General features: G+C 59.4%; 1 protein-coding gene across 1 annotated transcript in view; it reads right to left on the reverse strand.

The window, feature by feature from the left end:
• Positions 1-18,851, reverse strand: part of ASS1 (argininosuccinate synthase 1) — a 46,907-nt gene that overhangs the window by 26,025 nt on the left and 2,031 nt on the right. Inside the window, exons 2-7 of the mRNA XM_011370041.2 lie at positions 15,879-15,940; positions 14,187-14,294; positions 12,277-12,345; positions 10,734-10,922; positions 4,976-5,032; positions 2,816-2,903 (exon numbers count right to left, since the gene is read on the reverse strand). Of these exons, the coding sequence (XP_011368343.1) occupies positions 2,816-2,903; positions 4,976-5,032; positions 10,734-10,922; positions 12,277-12,345; positions 14,187-14,291 (508 nt within the window). The 5' untranslated portion in view covers positions 14,292-14,294; positions 15,879-15,940. The remainder of the gene's footprint in view (positions 1-2,815; positions 2,904-4,975; positions 5,033-10,733; positions 10,923-12,276; positions 12,346-14,186; positions 14,295-15,878; positions 15,941-18,851) is intronic.

Raw genomic sequence — 18,851 nt, forward strand, 5'->3', positions numbered from 1 at the left:
GAGACTGTGTGTCTGAGACGCGGAGTGGATGCTGATCTCGGAGGTTCCTTCTGGAAGATTCTGAGCCTACACTTCAAGGACCCCTGAAGCACTTAGGGTGTGCCAGGCACCACCGTGCCACGGGTCTCCCAGCGCCACTTGCTGACCCCGCCGTGACCCTATGAGCTGGAATGGCCCGAACTCCCCCTGTGGATCTCAACCAAGGCATCTGTGCGCACACGGGGCGTCTGTGCCCACACGGGGGCCCGACGTTGACCCAAGGAAAGGAGAAACACCATGAGGGCTTCTAGCTCACGGCGCCTGCTTACGATACACGGGGTAGCCCTTTCCGGGGGGGCCACCCCCTCCACTGCCGAGCACAATCCCCACACTCTGCACCCCTGAAAGGTGTTCCTGGGGCGATCTACCCCCCCATCAGTTCCGACTGTGTTTTGCTTCCCAATGGCCCAATATCCATTGTGTAGGAGAAAACCCATCCCCACCGAGACGCTGGGCCTCAAAGGCTGCGGGCGGCCACCTTGGAGGCCCACCTCACTCAGCGAAGCTGGTTCCCTGGGGGGCTCCGTGCTCCCCGCCGCTGACGCCTGGCATCCAGAACATGCACTACCTCCGGCTCTCCCCTCCCCAAGCTTATCCAGCGCAGAAGGCGGCTCATGGGCCCAGCTGGGCCCCTTTACGCCAGCCCTTCCAGACTCTCTGCCCCCAAAGCCCCTTTCGGAGCCTCAGTGGGCCCCGGAACCTCGGAGGCCTCGGCCCCGCCAGCATCGTCTCCCCCGTCGGTACGGATGGGGCTTTGTTCCGGCTCAGCTCATTCTCACTATGGAGTCTCTGTGCTTCTTCCTTCGTTACCACTTTGAAATTTCAAAATAAATAAGGCTAAAATCCTCTGGGGTTGGTTTTCCAGCTTTACCAGGAGAGAGGCCACCACATCCGCACTAAAATTCACGTGCTCTTCGATGCCAACCACACGGGCAAATGGGAACACCTCATCTAGGGGCTGCTCAGGGTTGGGGGGAGCCACTTGTCCCCCAAAGTTGCTCCAAGTCAAATCCACACACTCGCCCTGTACTCTCTCCAGGTAAAGGGGCCAAGCGTGGGGCTCCGTCCAGAGAGGCTGGAACCCCAGAGGCCGACACACCCTCTTCCCCGCTCAGCGCTTGGTGGCTGGGACTGAGAACTCAGCGGCTGGCCCCGGAGCTTCTGTTTGGGGGGTGGTTTGGGACACTTTTGCCTTCTCTCTTTCCTACCGGGCCTCGCTCCGGCCAAGCAGGGAGAGAAAAGGAGGAACGGGCAGCCCCCCTCAGCAGAGACGTACCCCCAAGAGCCAAAAATAGCAAGTCCCTGGCCAGATTTCGGGATCCCCCTGCCCCCATCCCGAGGACTCCCCCAGTACACACACGCACGTGCGCGCACACACGGGAAAGTCTCGCTGTGACTGAGTACAGGAAATAAAGCCATCGTCCACACGTACACACTGCCCTGCCTCCCAGTGCCATACCTTATGTGCTGGCTTTTTAAAAATAATTAATTATGATAATGACACAGGTGGAGCGATTCTGAGTGTTTCTCCCCTGGACGGTGGACTCGGGGGAGACGGGAAGCGAGGTGATCGCTTGTCTTTTAGGAGCCTCCCGCAGCACCTTCTGGGCCTGGTGACGTCTGGGTCTTGAAAGCAGAGATTTTCAAAGCCCCACTGATTTTTGTCTCAGCTGAATCGGATCCTGCCTGGCTCTGGGTTTTGGACAAAGCCTGGTTGCTGCTCAGTTATTCTGGTCATTTCCTTGGGTGCAGAAACACTACCTCCCTCGCGGAAAGAGCCGGTTCCCCTGACACCAGCCTCCGAGGGAGGATCAGTGGCCCAGGGACAAGTAAGGGCACGGTTTGGGTCGGCCCTGGCCCGCTCTTGAACCTCCACTGCAGGCGTGAGAATGTGGACAGGGTGGGGGTTCCAAATCATTATTCTTAGAGATGAAACGTGCTCTATCTTCTGCATGATCAGGGAGACGGGGTGGCGGGGGGGAAGAAAAGCCTCGCCAGCCTCCGTTCCCTTAATAGCTCTGCTATGTGACAATTTGTTTGGCAACATATGGGCTTGCTCTTGTAAACTCCCCTCTTAATAATAAAACAACAGATGGTCGAGGAGCCCTCTCCTCCAAGCACCCCAGGTCTTAATGGGATGCTGGCGGCGGGGCAGGGCGGTGTTCCCGCCGCGTCCCCCGCCACGAGGCACCTCGGCTGCAGCCAGAGCTCACAGCCAGCCCCTGCGACTGCTATTTAAAAACCTGAGCAATTTTCTGGTGTGTGCACCGAGTTGCTTTCCCTGTCTGATTGATTGAGGCTGTTTGTCAAGGGCTGCCACCGAGTCGCTAAAAAGAAAGGTACCCGGGGAGAGGCTAAGGATCTTGATGCAAAACTTCTAATATGTTTTATTGCAACTTGTACTTCAAAAGGGCTGGCTTGACACAAGCCTTTCGTGGGCCACAGCCTCCTAGGGGAGCCTACCTGTTCCTGGGGGAAGGCATGGGGGAGGAGAGGGGACAATTAGCAGCCAGGGGATTGAGGGGCAGAAAACGGCCTGGCTCACACCCCTGGTTGTCCCCTGAGTGACACAGCAGGGGTGGCAGGAGAAGGGGGGGCAGAAGGGGACCGGAGCCCAGGGGACAGGTGCCACGGAGGAGGGGGCAGCCAGGACAGAGGCTCCATCCTCAGGCCTGGGGTCAGGCTCAGCCTCGCGCTGCTGGCCCAGACAGCCCCCGGGGAAGGATGTGCGGGGCAGGGAGTGGGGGGCAGCGGGCGATGACTAGGGTGGCGGCGCGGGCTCCCCGTACCTTCGCATACTCCATCAGGTCGCTGCGGCCTCGGAACCGGGTGTAGAATTCCGGCATCCTCCAGGGAGCAATGACCTGGATGTGGGGCAGGAAGTCAGAACTGGGGGGCCTGCTGCTGGCTCCTCCTGGTCCAACAACTGCAGGGCTGGCCTCTCGGTCAAGGGGCTGGAGACTCCAACGGTCACCTGTGAAGGGGGCAGGGGTGCTCCTGCTGCTCCCCGGAGAGGACGAAGTCCATGGAAGGTGGGTGGAGGGACCCCAATGGGCAGGGAAGGATGGGCCTGCCGCACTGGGGTGGCTTTGGAGAGGCCCGAGCTCCATGGCAGAATGACCACGTGTCCCCAGGCAGGTCCCCAACTGAGACCTGAGGGTTTGAACTAGACAAGCCTCAAATTTCTCACTAGCACCCCTGGTCAGAGGGCCAGGACCCCCCACCGCTGGGTCCATGGAGCTGCAGCCACTCGGCCTGGCCCTGATCCACGGTGGTGGGGCCCAGAGACGACACTAGCCATGCCCCAACCCACTTCTCGTGCTCCCCTTCTTCCGTATCCCAGAGCCACTGCAGGTGGGGAAGGCAGGGGACCCAGCTCATTCCACCAGCTCGGGGTGGGGGGGTTGGAGGCAGGTCCTCAAGACAAAGAGCCCCCACTCCCTCCTGAAGCCAACTAGGACCCTGCCTTTGACCCAACAGCCCAATTGGGGGTGGGGTAGGGTAGGAGAAGGCCCCCCCAAGCCCTAGAATGGGCAGCCTTGGACCAGGTAAAAGGGGGTACCCTCTAGTTTCATCTCAGTTCCCAGAGATCAGCTTGCACCCCTGATCCCAGCCCCTGGGCTTGGCCTCCTCAGACAAAGACTCAGAAACCAGACACCCTGGCCCCCTGTACCCACCAGCCTGCAGCAAGTCAGTGACAGCTACTGTCCGAGGGCCTCTCAGCCCCAGTGTGTGGGGTCAAAATGGATCATTAGAGCTCATTATGGCCCACCTCCAGGCCACTCTCACCCCTCGAGCAGCTGCTGGCTGGGAAAAGGGACAGAGGAAGATGGTCCACTTAAGAGGAAAAAAAAATGGAAACCCCTCAGAGCCCCTCAGAGGCTTGGGAGGGGGCAAAGCCCCTATAGCTGCAGCCTGAAGTGGCCTCGAAGGAGCACAGACCTTCGCCTGTGCTGTCCAGTATGGCAGCCAGCAGCCACTTGTGGCCACCCAACCCTGAAATGTGGCTGATCTCAGCTGACATGTGCTGTATCTGTAAAGTACATGCTGGAACTTGAAGCCAGTACAAAAAAAAGTGTAAGACATCTCAGTAATTTTTTACATCAATGACACGTTAAAGGACATCCTTTTAGATACATGGGGTTCAATAAAATATCCTAAAAAAATGAGATAGCTATGGCTTTTCATCTTTTTTTTTTTTTATGTGGCCACTAGAAAAATTTAATTTATCTATGGGGCTCGCATTTGTGGTGCAAATTGTATTTCTACTGCTCAGCCTTGTGCGCTGTGTGCCCGGAGACCGGCACTCAGTGAATGGTGAATGAATGAATGAATGAATGAATGAACGAACGAACGGAAGAATGAACGGACAAAGGCCCAGGTCCAAGGTCAGGCTGGAGGGAGCAGGCAGTATGGGCAGGCTGGACGGTCCTGATGAGCTCTCCCGCCCAGGTGGCACCCCTGGGCAGAGGTGGCGGTTCCCCAAGATCCTGGAGATTCTCATCCCAGGAAAGGGTCCAAGATGTCGGGGGTGGGCTTAGGCCGCTGGGAGGAGCCAGGGCCTTAGCTGGGTGGCTCTGACGGGGCTGGGAGGGATGCGAGCAGCCCAGAAATGGGCCAGACGTGTCCCAGAACTGTTCCGCTGACACCCAGGGAGCCAGACCCCAGAGGGCCAAGGACCCTGCTCAAGGGCAGCATTCCTGTCCAGTTCCCTGACTGACCCAGACACCTGGGCAGCACCCCGCAAGGGGAAAAGGGTCAGGGAGAGTGCTGGGCCCCCGCAGCTGGCGTGAGCAGGGAGCTCCCTGTGGGGAAGGGCCCTGCCCACAGGGAGGAGACTCAGGTGTACCCCGTGCCTGTCCCCCCAGAACCCCACACCCTGCCCCCGGGGGCCTCAGCCCTCAGCACCCACCCCCCTGAGATGGCGACATCTTACCTTAATGTGGGGGGCCAGCGAGTAGCAGGTGAGCTCGAATCGGATCTGGTCATTCCCCTGAAACATGGAGCAGGGGTCGTCAGGAGCCACAGAATGGGGGCAGGGTGGGGGGACTAGGGGCAGGGGTAGCGCCCCGTCCCTTGTCAACAGCTTGAGGGCTGCTCAGGGCAGGGCTGCTGGATGGTTCTCCTCTCACGAACGAGCGAGCGAGCGAGCGAGCGAGCGAACTCGCGAACTCACCTCCAACCTCGCAACCTTCTGAGGTGGGGACTGTCAGCAGTCCCATCTGTGGGCAGGCAGGACAGGGTGCCCGGCACGTGTGGCGAACGCTGTGACTTCCGTGTGTGCTGGTGTGTGAGCATGTGCGTGTGGGCACGTGTTGGGGTGAAGGGGCGCACTGTAGAAACACGGCAGGGTGTGGTGCGTGCAAGGCTGGGGCTCTGCCTGCCGAGACCCCAGGCCCTTCTCCGGGCGGCCCGGGGCTGCCCCCAGCTCACCCTCTTTCTGAAGGTCCCCCTCTTGCCTGGCTGCACCGGTCCCAGCACAGAGATCAAGTTCAGGGCTTCAGCTCCATGGTGCTGTGCCCGCTCCCCCAACCACATCCATCATGTTGGGAGCCCTGTCTCCTTTCTGAGCCTCAGTTTCCCCATCTATATGATGGCTGGCGGAGGGAAGGGTGGAACAGGTGACCACTGAGGACCCTTTATTCCTCTGCACAGAGAGGGAAACAGAGAGAGAAGGGACAAGTCCAAGGGCACAGAGCTGGCTGGAGCCCGGGGACTGGGTGCCCTTCCCTGCCACCCGGTGTGGGCCACCCTGCCTCTCTGCGCCTGCATCTGCAGTGAAATGAGAATCACCCGACGCCCCAGTCAGCTGCAAACATCATCCTAGACTCTGACGACGATGACGGGGCGGAGGCCGCCCACAGCGCTGGCCTCAGCCACACGGCCCAAACCGCGAGAGGCAATGGCTGCCAGCGTCCTGCCTGCTCCCCATCCGCTCGGGGGCCCGGAGGGAGACAGCGCTGTGGAAATAACAGAGGGACCTTTCGCCTACTGTGAAAACTGCATGGGCGCGGCGAGCCGGCGGCGGGAATAACATGTTATTTTCCAGAGCCTTGTCAGGCGACATAGAAATGGGGTTTCTGCCCCTCTCTCCGCTGCCAGAGCTGGGGGGGGAGGCTGCTCCTCGCGGATACCTCCCAGTCCCCGAGCCGCAGGCAAGCTGCCACCCCCCTCGCCCGTCATCCAGTCCCTACTGTGCGCTGGCTGTCACACAGGAGAGCCTGGGGCCAGTGGGATTGTTAACCCCGATTCACAGCAGAGGAAAAATTCAGAGAGGTGAAGACACTTGCCCAGAGTCACACAGCCAGCAGAACCTAATGGCCCACATTCACGCAGTAGCTCCGCACTAACGAACTCGCTGACCGCTTACGGCAGCCCCCTGAGGTGGGTTCTACTATCGCCCACATCTTACAAGTAGGGAAACTGAGGCGCGGGCGGTAACACCTGCCCCACAGCCTACGGCTGGCACAGTTCCCAGCGTGGGGACATCTGTGATAAAAAGCAGACTCGTTTTGCGAGGCACATGGTCTGGTATGGCACATCCTGGCAATTCTTCACATGTCCCCAGCACGATGGTGGCTTGTGCCTCCTCAGACAGGCAGCCCCGGCTGGTGTCTGCCGTCCGGACCCACCGCGGGGACACCCATCTGTTCCAGGGCCAGAGACCCTCGCAGAGCCAGACTAGCTCCCTTGGTTCAGTCTGTCCCAGATGAGGCGTGAGGCCTGTCCACCCCCTCCACTCCCAAACCCCAGGACCACCCGCCCCGGGCAGCCCCTAGCAGCACCCCAGGGTGCTGGGGAGGGGAATGTTGCTGTGCATCCGTGTGCTGACACAGTGCAGGTGCAGCGCCCACTGAGACTGGAAGAGCTGGGGTAGGGGGTGGTCACCCACCTGTTCCCCGCGCCGGCCATACAGATGGCGCCACTTACAAAACTCCCGCTCCCTGCACCCCTGCCCAAGTCTCGTATTTCCTGGCCCCTTTTCCGAAACTGGTGGGAAGGAGGAGGCCCTGGAAGGGCCACCCCAGCTCCTGTCCAGCTCTCTAGGGGAGATGGAGCAGGGTCTCAGCGGAGTGTGGAGGGGTGGACCCCAGCCTGAGCTCTTCGGCAGGTGCCACCGGGCTGGGCCCTGGGAGGGAAGCGGCCTCCTTCTCTCCAGGCCTCGGCACAGGCTGCTCGTGCAGCCTGGGTGCCATCCCTCTGGCGTCACTGGCTGACTCTTGCTCCCCAAGATGTCTCAGTGCTAACCGTCCCTCACTCCCTGCTGGGTCAGGCTCCCAAACTCCTGAGTCCCTCCCCGGCCCATTCTGTACCGGGTCCCCATGCGTGGACAAAAGCCAGTGCTGGACAAATATTCAACGCATGGAGTGAATAAACAAATGCACGAAGGTGACATCCATGAGGCTGGAACGAGGACCCCCGAGGCCCTGGCTCCCCGCACCCCTGACTCAGGAGCCAGAAGCTGGGAGAGGCCAGGAGCTGACTCATCCGAAGGCCAGAACCTGAGCACTGACCTCACTGGATCTCTCCCAAGTCTGCGGGAGAGCCCCTGCCGTCCGCTGACACCCCCGCCCTCTCTCTTCATTGTGACCCCCCTGCAGAGAGCTCTGCCAGGTGTCCTGCTGGGCTCTGCCTCTGGGGCTGTCAGCCCCGTCACAGGCCCTGGCTCCCCCTGCTGGGCCACTGGGCCCCCCCTTGCTTGCTCAGCACGCTCACCTCTGGGTATGTGGTCACTGATGCCCACCCTCAGCCGGCCAGACCATCAGACCCTGCAGGCGGCTGGCTGCTCCCTCCCCGCCACCTCCCTGCCTCACATTGGACAATTCTCTGGACCCCACACTGGGCCTTCCTGGTCCTCCCCACTCAAACCCTCAGCTCCAGAAACTTCTCTCCGGGGGTTGTTGGGGGCTTCCTCAGGTTCTGTAAATAGGGGAAATTGAGGCACAGAGGAGAAACTGAGGCATGAGAGTCTGTCTTGCCCATCGACCCCCAGAAGAGATGGCACGTGCCAGGTAGCACCACCTCCACTCCCCAGAGGAGTTGTCACCAGAGTTCCTAGTCTGGCTGCTTCTCTTTTGAACACCGAGTATCAACGGCAGGAACATCCCCAAGTCCCAAGGGGCCACACAACTGCCCCATAGTGGGGTGTTCTGGGACCCACAGCCCAGCAGGACCAGGGTGTGAACAGAGGCCCTGAGTGGCCGGCCGGCTCCTCCAGCTCCTTCCTCCAGGGTCAGCCCCAGATGGTCTCAAACGCAAGCCTCTGGTGCTCTCTGGTGGCCAAATGGAGCAGCGCACACAGTGGCTGGAGGTTGTTGCCAGCAGCATGTGGGCTACTCTGGGGGTCTCCCCTTGGACCCCAAGAGCCACTCAAGCCAGAGCCAGACCCACCATGCACCCACACACTCACCCTACCAGCCCTAAATGCCACCCATCCTCAGTCCTGAGGGTACCGTTGGCCAGAATCCTGATCTCCTGTCTCGGCTTGAATACCTCCTGGAACAGGGAGCTCACTGCCCAGCTCATTTCATCATGGCCAGAGGAGACGGCTCAGAAACTTCCTTATTCTGGGCTGACATGTAGTCTTACTGACCTTCCTCTGCCTGCAGGAGCCAGGCCCGTGCCGAGCCCTTTAATAGAATTATCCTACTTATTACTTCTCACTGCTCCATGAGCTGGTTCTATCTTATCCTCACTGTGCAGATGAGAAAATGGAGGTGCATGGGGGTGAAGCCACACAGTGTGAAAACAGGGGAGCCAGGATCCGAACCCAGCTGTACGGGCCCCGAACCTCTGGGCTCTCCGGCACCCTCTCCTACGCCCTCCAGTGGAAGGCTGCACCCACATCTCTGCCTGAACAGCCCACCTCCCTCATCCGACTTCCCATCACCCTCAAAATGTGCTCACAACCGGGGTGTTAGTGGAAACACTCGCCAGTCCCCTTTGTCACAGGAGCCGCCACTTCAGGCCAGAACAACCCCTACATCCCACTGGGGTGTCGTTGGCCACCGTCCCTCCAGCCTGAGGCCCTCCCAGACCTCCTAACCTATCGCCCTCAGGAATAAGCTTCTCTCCAGGCCATAGCTCCCGATCCACAGCCCCTTCTCTAGGTCTTGGCACAGGCTGCTCCCTCTGCCCGGCCACTTCCTGTACCCCATTATTCATTCACCTGTACTCATCTCTCAGAGCTGGGCCCTGTAAGACAGCCTTCCCTTAATTCTCTGCCCGCTGTCCCCACAGCTCCCCTGGCGTGGACCCTCCAGCTGCCTTACCACGCATCGATTTTCCTCTCCCTGAGGGCGGAGAAGGGGCCCACGAAGTTCAACACGTTGCCATGGTAAACACGCGCCCCACCCCTTGCAGATGCCCAGTGCCAACTTGCTGACCTCATGTTCTAGCGAACGAGCTTTCAATGACGTGAACTGGGTGACAACTGTTGGCAAGGCCACCCTCAAATCGTGTCCCCTCCATCATAATCTCAGCTGCCAGTGGCCCTGCGTCACAGTGAGCCAGGGCCTGCTCCCCCTACCATCAGGGCAGGCCAGGGTCAGCTCGGCACACATGCTGGCAAGGGAGGTTCAGTCTTCTGACTGGGGGGCTGTTAGGCAGCCACGCCCTGTGCTGGACTGTCAGCGTGGTGACTACCGACACGGAGAGCTTGGGACGCGAGTCTTGGCAACTGCATCACCTGACAGCTGCCAGCGTCGTTAGGAATCTCGTTTCTTGAGCACTGCCACCTGTGGGTGAGCGTGCTGCACGCCCTCCTCCTTCCGCCTGCACGGGTGCACGCGAGAGTGTGCTGTGGGGTGAACTGTGTTGGAGCCCCAGCTCCCAGTACCCGAGAATGCGACCTTACTGGACATAGGGTCTTTACAGAGGTCATCGAGTTCACACGTGGCCATCAGGTGGCCCTAATCCAACATGACCGGTGTCCTTCCAAAGAGGAAGATTTAGACACAAAACCAGAGAGGCGCAGCGGCGCGATGACGGGGAGACGGAGGGCGGAGGGATGCATCATCCAACAACGGACGCCGGAGCTGGGAGCCAGGGCGGAGGCCGGAACGGTTCCCGCCCTCGGGCCTTCAGAGGAAGCCCTGCCCTGCTGGCACCTTGACTTTGAACTTCTGGCCTCCAGAACGGAGAGACAACGCGTCTCTGTTTTAAGCCGCCCCACTCGCGGCGCTTTGTTACAACAGCCCGGGGAAGCTGAGGCAGGGTCTCGTCCCCATTTTGCGCATGAAGAAGCTGAGGCTCAGGGAGGGGAAGCGCTTCACCGGAGGCCACAGCAAGGCCACGCGGCTGGCATTCAAACCCAGCCGGACCGGAGGTTTCTGACCCTTTCCACTGGTCACACAGCAACTCACGCTCTGTGACCACGGCCGGGGCGACGTCCCCAAGGCTCAGGCTCAGGTTTGCCAAATGGGGTGACATCGCTCCAAAGCCATGTGGAACATGCACATGAAAGTCACTACACATGGAGCTCGGGGTGTAGCCGTCACTGCACCGGAGACTCACTACAGCTTATGACTTATCTTCCTCTCTTTCCGACGGGACAGGCCAGTCTGCCTGCTGGGTTCCTGCGGCGGCTCCCGGCCGGCAGACCTTGGGCCGGCAGCCTCCGTCCTCCCTCTCCCCGCGCCCCGCCTCGCCCCGCCCCGCCTCGCCTCCCCAGCGCTGTGCGCCCTTCGCCTCACCTTTCCCGTGGCGCCGTGGGACACGTACTTGGCTCCCTCCCGCTTGGCGATCTCCACTTGCTTGCGGGCGATGCAGGGCCGGGCCAGCGAGGTGCCCAGGAGGTAGCGGTCCTCGTACAGAGCGCTGGCCTGGACGGCAGGCCAGATGAACTCCTCCAGAAACTCCTTGCTGATGTCCTCGATGAACACCTACGAGGACAGGAGCCCGTGGGAGGGAGGCTCAGCGAGGCGGGGGCCAATCAGAGGGCAGAACGCCAGGGGCCCCACACCGCCTGCATCTAAAGCAGCCGCTGCTAATGGACCCTGGCAAGCGGGGCTTCCACGCTTCCTCCTGCCCCTGCGGTAGACATCGCTAATCAATCCCAGCACTCATCGACCGTAGCTCTCCCTCCTGCACTCAGGGCAGACATTGCTAATCGATCCGGATACACCATCCAGCTAAAACCAGATGTGGGCCTTAAAACCCTCCCAGCGCAGCATTCTGGGCCTGAGAGGAAACTTGGCTGCCACTTAAGATCTAGAGCAGCAGATAGATGTGACCCATAAACTCCAGGGGCGATTTTTGTCCCCAGGGAGCAGTCGGCACTATCTGAAGAGATTTTTAATTTTCGTAACTGGTAGGTTGGGGTGGAGGTTCTGGCATCTATTGGGTAGAGACCAGGGATGCTGCTAAGCACCCAACGATGCACAGGACAGCCGGCCACGTGCCACTTGTGCTGAGGTCAAGACACTCTCATCTAGAGGAATGGTTCTCAAAATGTAGATGCCAGGGGTCCCTGAGACCCTTTCCAGGAGACTCTGAGTAAGGACAGGTTTCACAATGGTATGTCCATCATACACAAAAGCAATGACGGGTGAAGGGCTCGCACCTTAGCACCCACAGGCTACATGCAATTCACGCCTTGTTTCACTGAAGGGCGGTCTTGCAGTAAAAATGATGACTTTTGTTAAACCTCGACCCTTGAGTAGGAAATGTGCTGCATTCCGGAGTGAGTTACAAGCGCCCTGCAGAGGGAACCCCTTCTGACTCGGGCGACAGGGACGTCCCCACAGGAGCCGCTGGCACTCTGCACTGCGAGCCTATGAGAGCAGGAATCATGCTGGCCCGCTCGCCACATGGTTAGATGCTTGACCAAGGCACTGAACTCAGCTGGACTGTCCTGATTCGCTGAATGGATGAAAGCATGGGTGGATAGACACAGAGGTAAAAGAGGGATGGATAGGTGGATGGGTGGGTGGGTGGATGGATGAATGAATAGATGGGCGGATGGACACAGAGATAAAATAAGGAGGGTGGGTGGATGGACGGATGAGGAAGAGACGGATAGGGTGGTGGCTGAGTGGAAGAGAGGCTGGGGAGGCGGGAAGATGATGGCACCTACACATCCGAAAGCAGAAGGAGATGATTTCATACTTTTGGAAGCAAGAGGACCAATTGGAAAGGATGCAGGGGACAAGGAACTTTAGGATCGAGAGGCCCACTGCTATCCCCACCGTGTCAAAACTCCGCTTCCAGCCCCAAATCCTGCCTCCCACTGGGTACCTTTTTGGCCCCGAGCTTCAGCGCCTTCTTCCTGGCTTCCCCGAAGTCTTCCGCTTGGCCAATGTTGGCCTGGGGAGCAGAAGCAGAGAGCCTCAGTCAGTCAGGGGGCAGGAAGAAGCGGGTGAGAAGAATGTCAGCATCCCCAAGGTGAGCCCAGGCCGAGGGCGTCCACACCCACAACAGCCTCCAAACAGAGGGGCTTCAGACTGAGCCCAGCTCACAGGGAGGGGAAAGGGCACAAACCAGGGTCTGCGGAAGCGAGAATACTTCCGGGAGCCAACCCCTGGAGCCTCCGGAAGCCATCACTGTGGGTAGAAGAACTGGCTGAGCCTGTCCCTGTGTTCTCGGCCGCAACCTTTGCTGTCGCTGCCTTAAAGGTCGAGGGCTTCCCTCGAGCCATTTATCTCTTCCCGCAAACTCCTCCAAAGCCCAGGACAAAGGTTGGCTTGTCAGGACCTGCCCAACCCCTGGCCAAGCATGAGCCCTTGGAAGCATCTGAGCAGGCAGGAGGCAGAGAGGCCGGTGCTCAGCTCCTGGCTGCCCTGTGCAGCAGCCCCGCCTCTGGTTCCAAGGGCTCGGGCTCTGGTCTAGACACCGGTGTGCTTTCTGCCAGCTGCACTCTGGCCTGCTGCCTGGACCTCAGCCCTGCATTCTTGGTCACCAGACTCTGGAACCCTCCCAGAGCCCAGCTGCAGGAGCCCTTCTGAGGTCAATCAGCTTTCTAATCCACTCGGCAGTAGCCAGGGATCCAGACTGTCCCATCGAGCGGCTGACAGGATGATGGCACCTGCCTCCCGGCCCCCAGGCACAGCTGTGGCTCTCCCTCACTGGGCGACAGCGAGGCGCTTCCCCTCCCTGGGGCCTCACGACCCCGCCTGAATAAACCGGGGACCAGGCGTTCTTAGGTGCAGAGCACCATTCCCGCTTCCTCGGAACCGAACCCTCTTTCCTGGTACCTCTCTCCACAGGGTTGAAAGGGAGCAAACCATGTCCCCTTCTCACTGCAGGGGCGGGCCCATGGCCCAAGGCTAGCCAATCAGAGCCCTCCGAGACACAGCCAGTGAGAGTTTCCGTGGGCCCAGCTGTCTGAGCCCCTGGGGAAAGCTCAGCTTTAAGGATGTTCACCTTGCCTGTCCTGACGAGAGACCAAGGGTCAAGCTGAGTACAGATGGAGGCAGCTCTGGATAAGCACCTGGATCCAGCCCCGCCTGAAGCCATCAGACCCCTCGGCTTCTCAATTACATGAGCCAAGAACTGTCTTGTTTTTTGCTTGTGTTTGTTTTTTGCTTAAGCTAGTTTGAGTTGGATTTCTAAAATTTGCAACCAGGAGTCCCGAAGAGCACCGCCAAGTGCAGAGAAGATTCAGAGTGTGTGTCCGGGTTTGTCAGGAGCGGAGCTGGTTCGATTAGGGATGTCTGCCAGGCCTCTGGGTGGGAAAGTGGCATCATACATAACCTACTGCCTATGGCCAGTGGCCTATTTGCCATTCCAGAACTAGGTGATCGCCAAGGACTCTGCCTGCTCAGCCGCCGGAGGATTCTACAGTCTGCTGAATTACTGGGGGCTGACTGGGACTTCCGGAGAGAGGACGACTGTGTGCTTGCCCATGGTCCCCAGCAGGCCTGGGCCCATGGTCCCCCTCCAGCAGGCTGGCCCAGCAGCACTGCCAAGCTCATTCCGGTGTTCCCCCTCCAGTCACCCGCAGGAGAGCCAGCCTCCTCCATGCTCTGGGGGACACCTCAGACCTGGGGGACATCAGGGATGATCATTTTGCAGATGAAGGAAGTGAGGGAGCACAATGAGAAGCATTTTTCCACAGCTCAGGACAAGCTTGGGAGAGCGAACGTGACCAGACGGGCAGGTTGGATGGGCAGGAGATAGACAGACAGACATGCTGGACACCTGCTCACCAGGTAGGCGATGACGTCATAGCCTTGTTCCTTCAGCCACACGAGAATGCAAGAAGTGTCCAGGCCGCCACTGTAGGCCAGAACCACGGTGCCTTTGCTGGACATCGTCTGGAGGGAGTTGGGGAAGAATTTAAGTGATGCACAGCCAGTTCACCCCCGCCTGCCGGCCCCCGCAAACGGCTCCCTCCTGGCCCGGCCCCCCAACCCCCACCCCAGCCGTGGGGAGCCTGAATGTTCACCATCATCAGAGTCAGCTGAGGAGCTGCTCCTTCCTGCAGCCACTGCACACCCCACCCCCGCACTCCCACTCCACCCCAGGGACCCTGAGCCTGCATACTGCATGCACACCCACGGGCCATGCTGGGCCCTGGGAACGCTGACAAAGGTTCGGGGACACTAGGGGATGGCTTGTCTTGGAGCCGCAATCCCCAGCTAAAGAAGGCGTCTGAGGCTGAGCTGTTTGGCCGAGGCCAGGACGCAAAGGACACACAGCAGCCAGGAGACGGGGGACGGCCCTCGCCCCGAGCCACCCCCACACCCCCATCAGAACTGCTCCGCACTAAGCTCGAAGAGTGCCAGGCAGGGCCCTGGGGGCCTCAAGTGAATCACTCTGATCCCCACTCTGACTCCATGACGGAGGTGTTGTCCTGCCCATCCAGGCCAGAGCACACGTCTCTGTCTGGCTCTGGGACCCGGGCCCTTCCCAGCATGCAGTGCTGCCTCCCAGCTGCAGGTGGATGGACTAGGATGGAGGCAGGGCCACCGTGCACCTCTGCCACATGGGTCCCTGGTGAACCTTCATACATTGGGGTTTTAGGCTCTTTTCAAAGGCAAGTGCCTCTGAGAGGGGAAACAGAAAGCTGAACGCGATCATTTGGGAGGGGCTCAGAGGCCCAGCCCCAGGGTGCAGATGGAGAAACCGAGGCCCAGAGGAGGAAGAAGACGGGCAGTCGCATGGCACCTCTCTGTGACCTGTGGACCCTTCCTGCAGATGTAGGTGACAGATCTGCCCTTCTTCCCACTCTATCCCTCTCCTCAGTTACAATGAAGCATTTGATTGAGGTCATGGGGTCAGCAGGTGGCAGGGCCACCTGGACCTGGCCCCCACGTGTGCAGGGGGCATGCTTGAGTCTGGTGGGAGCGTTTACGCTGCAGCCTGGTCAAAGACACAACTGGGAAAGGCTGTGGACACCCCTCCACAGACCCCCGGGGGCCCAGGAGGGGGCCCATCATCGCCACCGCCATGGTGCAGGCGCGTGTCTAATGAACACTCTCCATGGGCCTGGAGGTCCAGAGAGGGGGAGCACTGGCCCAGTGGCCCAGCCTTGTGCGGCAGAGCTTAGACACAGGCCGCCTGCGTGACCACACGCACGCGCTCTGCAGTCCCTGACACCCCCCAGGCCTGGCCCCGAGGCCCGCACGCCCCCACTGCTCTCGGACTTGGAAGGAGCCACCTCATGGGACAGTGGGTTTGGGGGGTGGTTCTGGTCGCTGCCCACAACTCTCGCCTCCACTGGCCATTCAACCACCTGCCAGACCCTGTCCTTGCCGGCTGGGCTGCTGGTAACTCACCAGACCATGACCCCGGGGCCAGCAGACAGTGCCCATGGCAACTGCAGCCAGGCGACAGGCCATTAAGGATGAAGGGAAGGAGGTGGGAGGGAGGCGGGAAGGGCTCAAGGTGGGAAGTACCTGAGGTTGGAGGTGTGGATTCCCGGCCTCTGGACTTTGTCTTCACCGCTCTGTGAACCACTCTGCAAACCAAAAGCTACTCAGCTTCCCAGCAAGGCAGCCCCAGCCGGGGAGGTGGGGGGTGAGGTGCCAAAGGCCTTGGCCAGGCTTCCCAGCCACCGGAACCCCCTCTGAGCAGCCTGGCTGAGCGAGAGTGGTGTGGGGAGGTGTGGTTGGGGTGGGGCGTGCATCATGCTGCATATTTTTTAAACAGCCCTTTTGAGGTGTAACTAACATATAATAAACGCCTATATTGAGGGTGTCGAACTTAGTGGGCTTCAGCGTGTGTCTACACCCATGAAACCATCGCCACAATCTGGAGAGCAAACATGTCCGTTAGAAGCTGCGTCTTCCATTTGTGTTATTCCCACTTTAGGGACAGGGAAATTGAGGCCCGGGTTAAGGGACTTGCTCAAAGCCTTGCTTGGCTGATAAGTGGCAGAGCCAGGATTGAAATCCAGATCAGCTGGACTCCTAGGTAAGAGGCTTCCCCTCTCTGGGAAGGCACGGGGGCGGCGGGGAGGTGCTGGGGCAAGGCGTAGTCTGGGAGGCTGCGGGTGGTTCAGACACCCTGGGGTGGCTGGGGTGGGCTGGAGACAGGAAGAGATGATGCGGACTCAAGAGTCACTCAGCTCTCAGAGTCACCCCTGCTCTGCCACCTCCCAAGGCACCAGGAGCAAAGAGGGTGGGGCCAGAGAGTGGCGGAGGGGCAGCTCGTGGAGACAGAGCTATGCCTGTCCCGCTCTGCTTCGGTGATCCCACGGGGCCTTGGAAGTGGCCCATCATTAGACATGTCATGCTGTATTCCAACTCCCCTGTACTCCAAGCTCTGAGGAGACAGGGACTATTTGGCAGAGAGTGCCCGGCATGCGGCAGGCACTCAGGATACTATAAAAAGAGAGGGGCGAACTCCCCTCGAAGCCTGGAATTCCATGCATGCTCTCATCCAGAAACGAGTGAGCCCTCCTGCCTGCCAGGCTGTGTGCTTGCATGGGCACGGAGGACCTCAGCCTCTGGTCTGAGCTGTGTGGAGCAAGGCATGCATCTGGGAGTGTATATTTGAGAGTGAACGTGTGTGCGCATGCCTGCATGTGTGTGTTTGCACATGCGTGCGTGTGCACAGCATGTTTCGGCCTCAGTGTGTATGCACAGAGATTAGCTGGGCGGGTGGCCTGGGAAAATGATGCAATCTGCCACGGGCATCGCTCCTGCCCTCCCAGCACCCGGCGAAGCTCCTCCCTCAGCCAGCACGGTCTCTGCTGCAGAAAAAAAATGAAGCTGAGGCCTCGACTTAGGGGAGGTAGACAGAGATGGAAAAGGGAGACCAGCCATAGCCAGCGAGTGAGTACTCACTACAGGTAAAGCACAGCGGCTGGGTCCTCCAGACCTGGGTTCAAGTTACATCAGCAAAAGAGGGGTGAGAACAGCTTTTCTGCCACAGGACTTCAAGGATTCAGTGAGATGCTGGGGGAAGGAGCCCAGAGCTGGGCACCGAGCCTGTGACCACTGAACTGTCCTACCACTGCCGTGGCTGACCTCGGGCAAGCCCGTCACTCTCCAGGGCTCGATCTCACCATCCCAACCTGAATACCCTTCTAGCTTGACACTGGGCTGCCTGCCTGGGAGAGGGGGCTGGCAGATCCTGGCTGGACTCAGCCTCCCCTAGTCCCAGCCTTGCCCCGTCCCCACCCTCCATGAAGAGCCCGGAGCAAGTTCAGGGCAACCTGTGCCAACCCAGACATCCTTCACCGGAAGACGGACTTCTGGGAGGAGAGAAGAAGGCGGCCACATGCCAAGATGCCCGCCAGCCTGGCCCAAGTCGGCAAAGCAGGAGGCATTCTCCGTGCCCCCAGGACGAGCCATGTCACCAGCTTCCAGTGGATGTGCCAGGCCAGCCTGCCACCCACTCAATGCTAAGGAAACTCATGCAAGTCTGAATTGTCAGAGCTGGAACGATGGCAAGAACAGATACTATGTTCAGTGCCACACGTGCATGATTTCAATGTGGAGACTATAATTACCACCTGAGGCTCAGAAAAGTTAGATGACTTGCCTTGGCCACGAGCTAGCAGGTGGCGGTGCTGGGATTGAAGCCCAGGCCAACTGTGGAGCACCTGCACTCTGCTCCCTGCACACGCTAGCCTCTGGGAGACCAAGACCATCTCCCCCTCACTTTACACGCCTTCCAGAAAACAAAATCCCCGGGGAGTCCTCACCAATCGGTATTCCATATGTCTGTACTTCAGGGCTACAGCCTGGCGGACCTGCTTCTGGAACTCCTCCCTGAACTGGTAACTCACCTGAGCCGGGTTCATTATAGTTTTTTTTTTTTTTTTTTTAAATCCTAGCTTCACCTACGCTGCAAGAATTCTGCTGGACTTTGGGATTTCCTCATTGTAGGATTGCAGCTCCTATCACTTCCGCTGCCTTCATTCAGGTCCGATAGAGCTAGGCTGCAGTTCCACACTTCGACCAGGAGGCGCCGCTGTCAGGATTCAGACTCAACATGTGCTTCCCAGACCGGTTCTCTCACCGGCATGTTCTTGATGAGACACAGACAGGGGAGGGGTTTTCTTCCCAAATGACAGGTGAAGGAGGTGAGGGAGCTGAGGGCCGGAGGCTCGCCCTAGGCTCCACGCTGAGCTGGCTCTCAGCCCTGATTCTTGGAACTCTGGGCTCTCTTGGGATGACCAGCACCCCAGAGAGCTTCCTCCACCCAGGGTTGAGGGTCATTTGGGAGTCCGCCGTGGCTAGGAAGGTTGAGTCCCCAGCTTCAATGAAAACATCCCGAGGCAGGTGGTAGGGAGACTAAGCGGATCCTACCAGGTCCTGGGGACAGATACTCAAACCCTCTCCAAAGAACACTTAGTTACGGGAGGAAAGAGAACATTCATTCCTTTATTATGGGTGCCTTTATTATTATTCCTAATAATA

This window comes from Pteropus vampyrus, unplaced genomic scaffold, assembly GCF_000151845.1.
Source record: "Pteropus vampyrus isolate Shadow unplaced genomic scaffold, Pvam_2.0 Scaffold158, whole genome shotgun sequence".
In the NCBI taxonomy this organism is placed as follows: domain Eukaryota; kingdom Metazoa; phylum Chordata; class Mammalia; order Chiroptera; family Pteropodidae; genus Pteropus; species Pteropus vampyrus.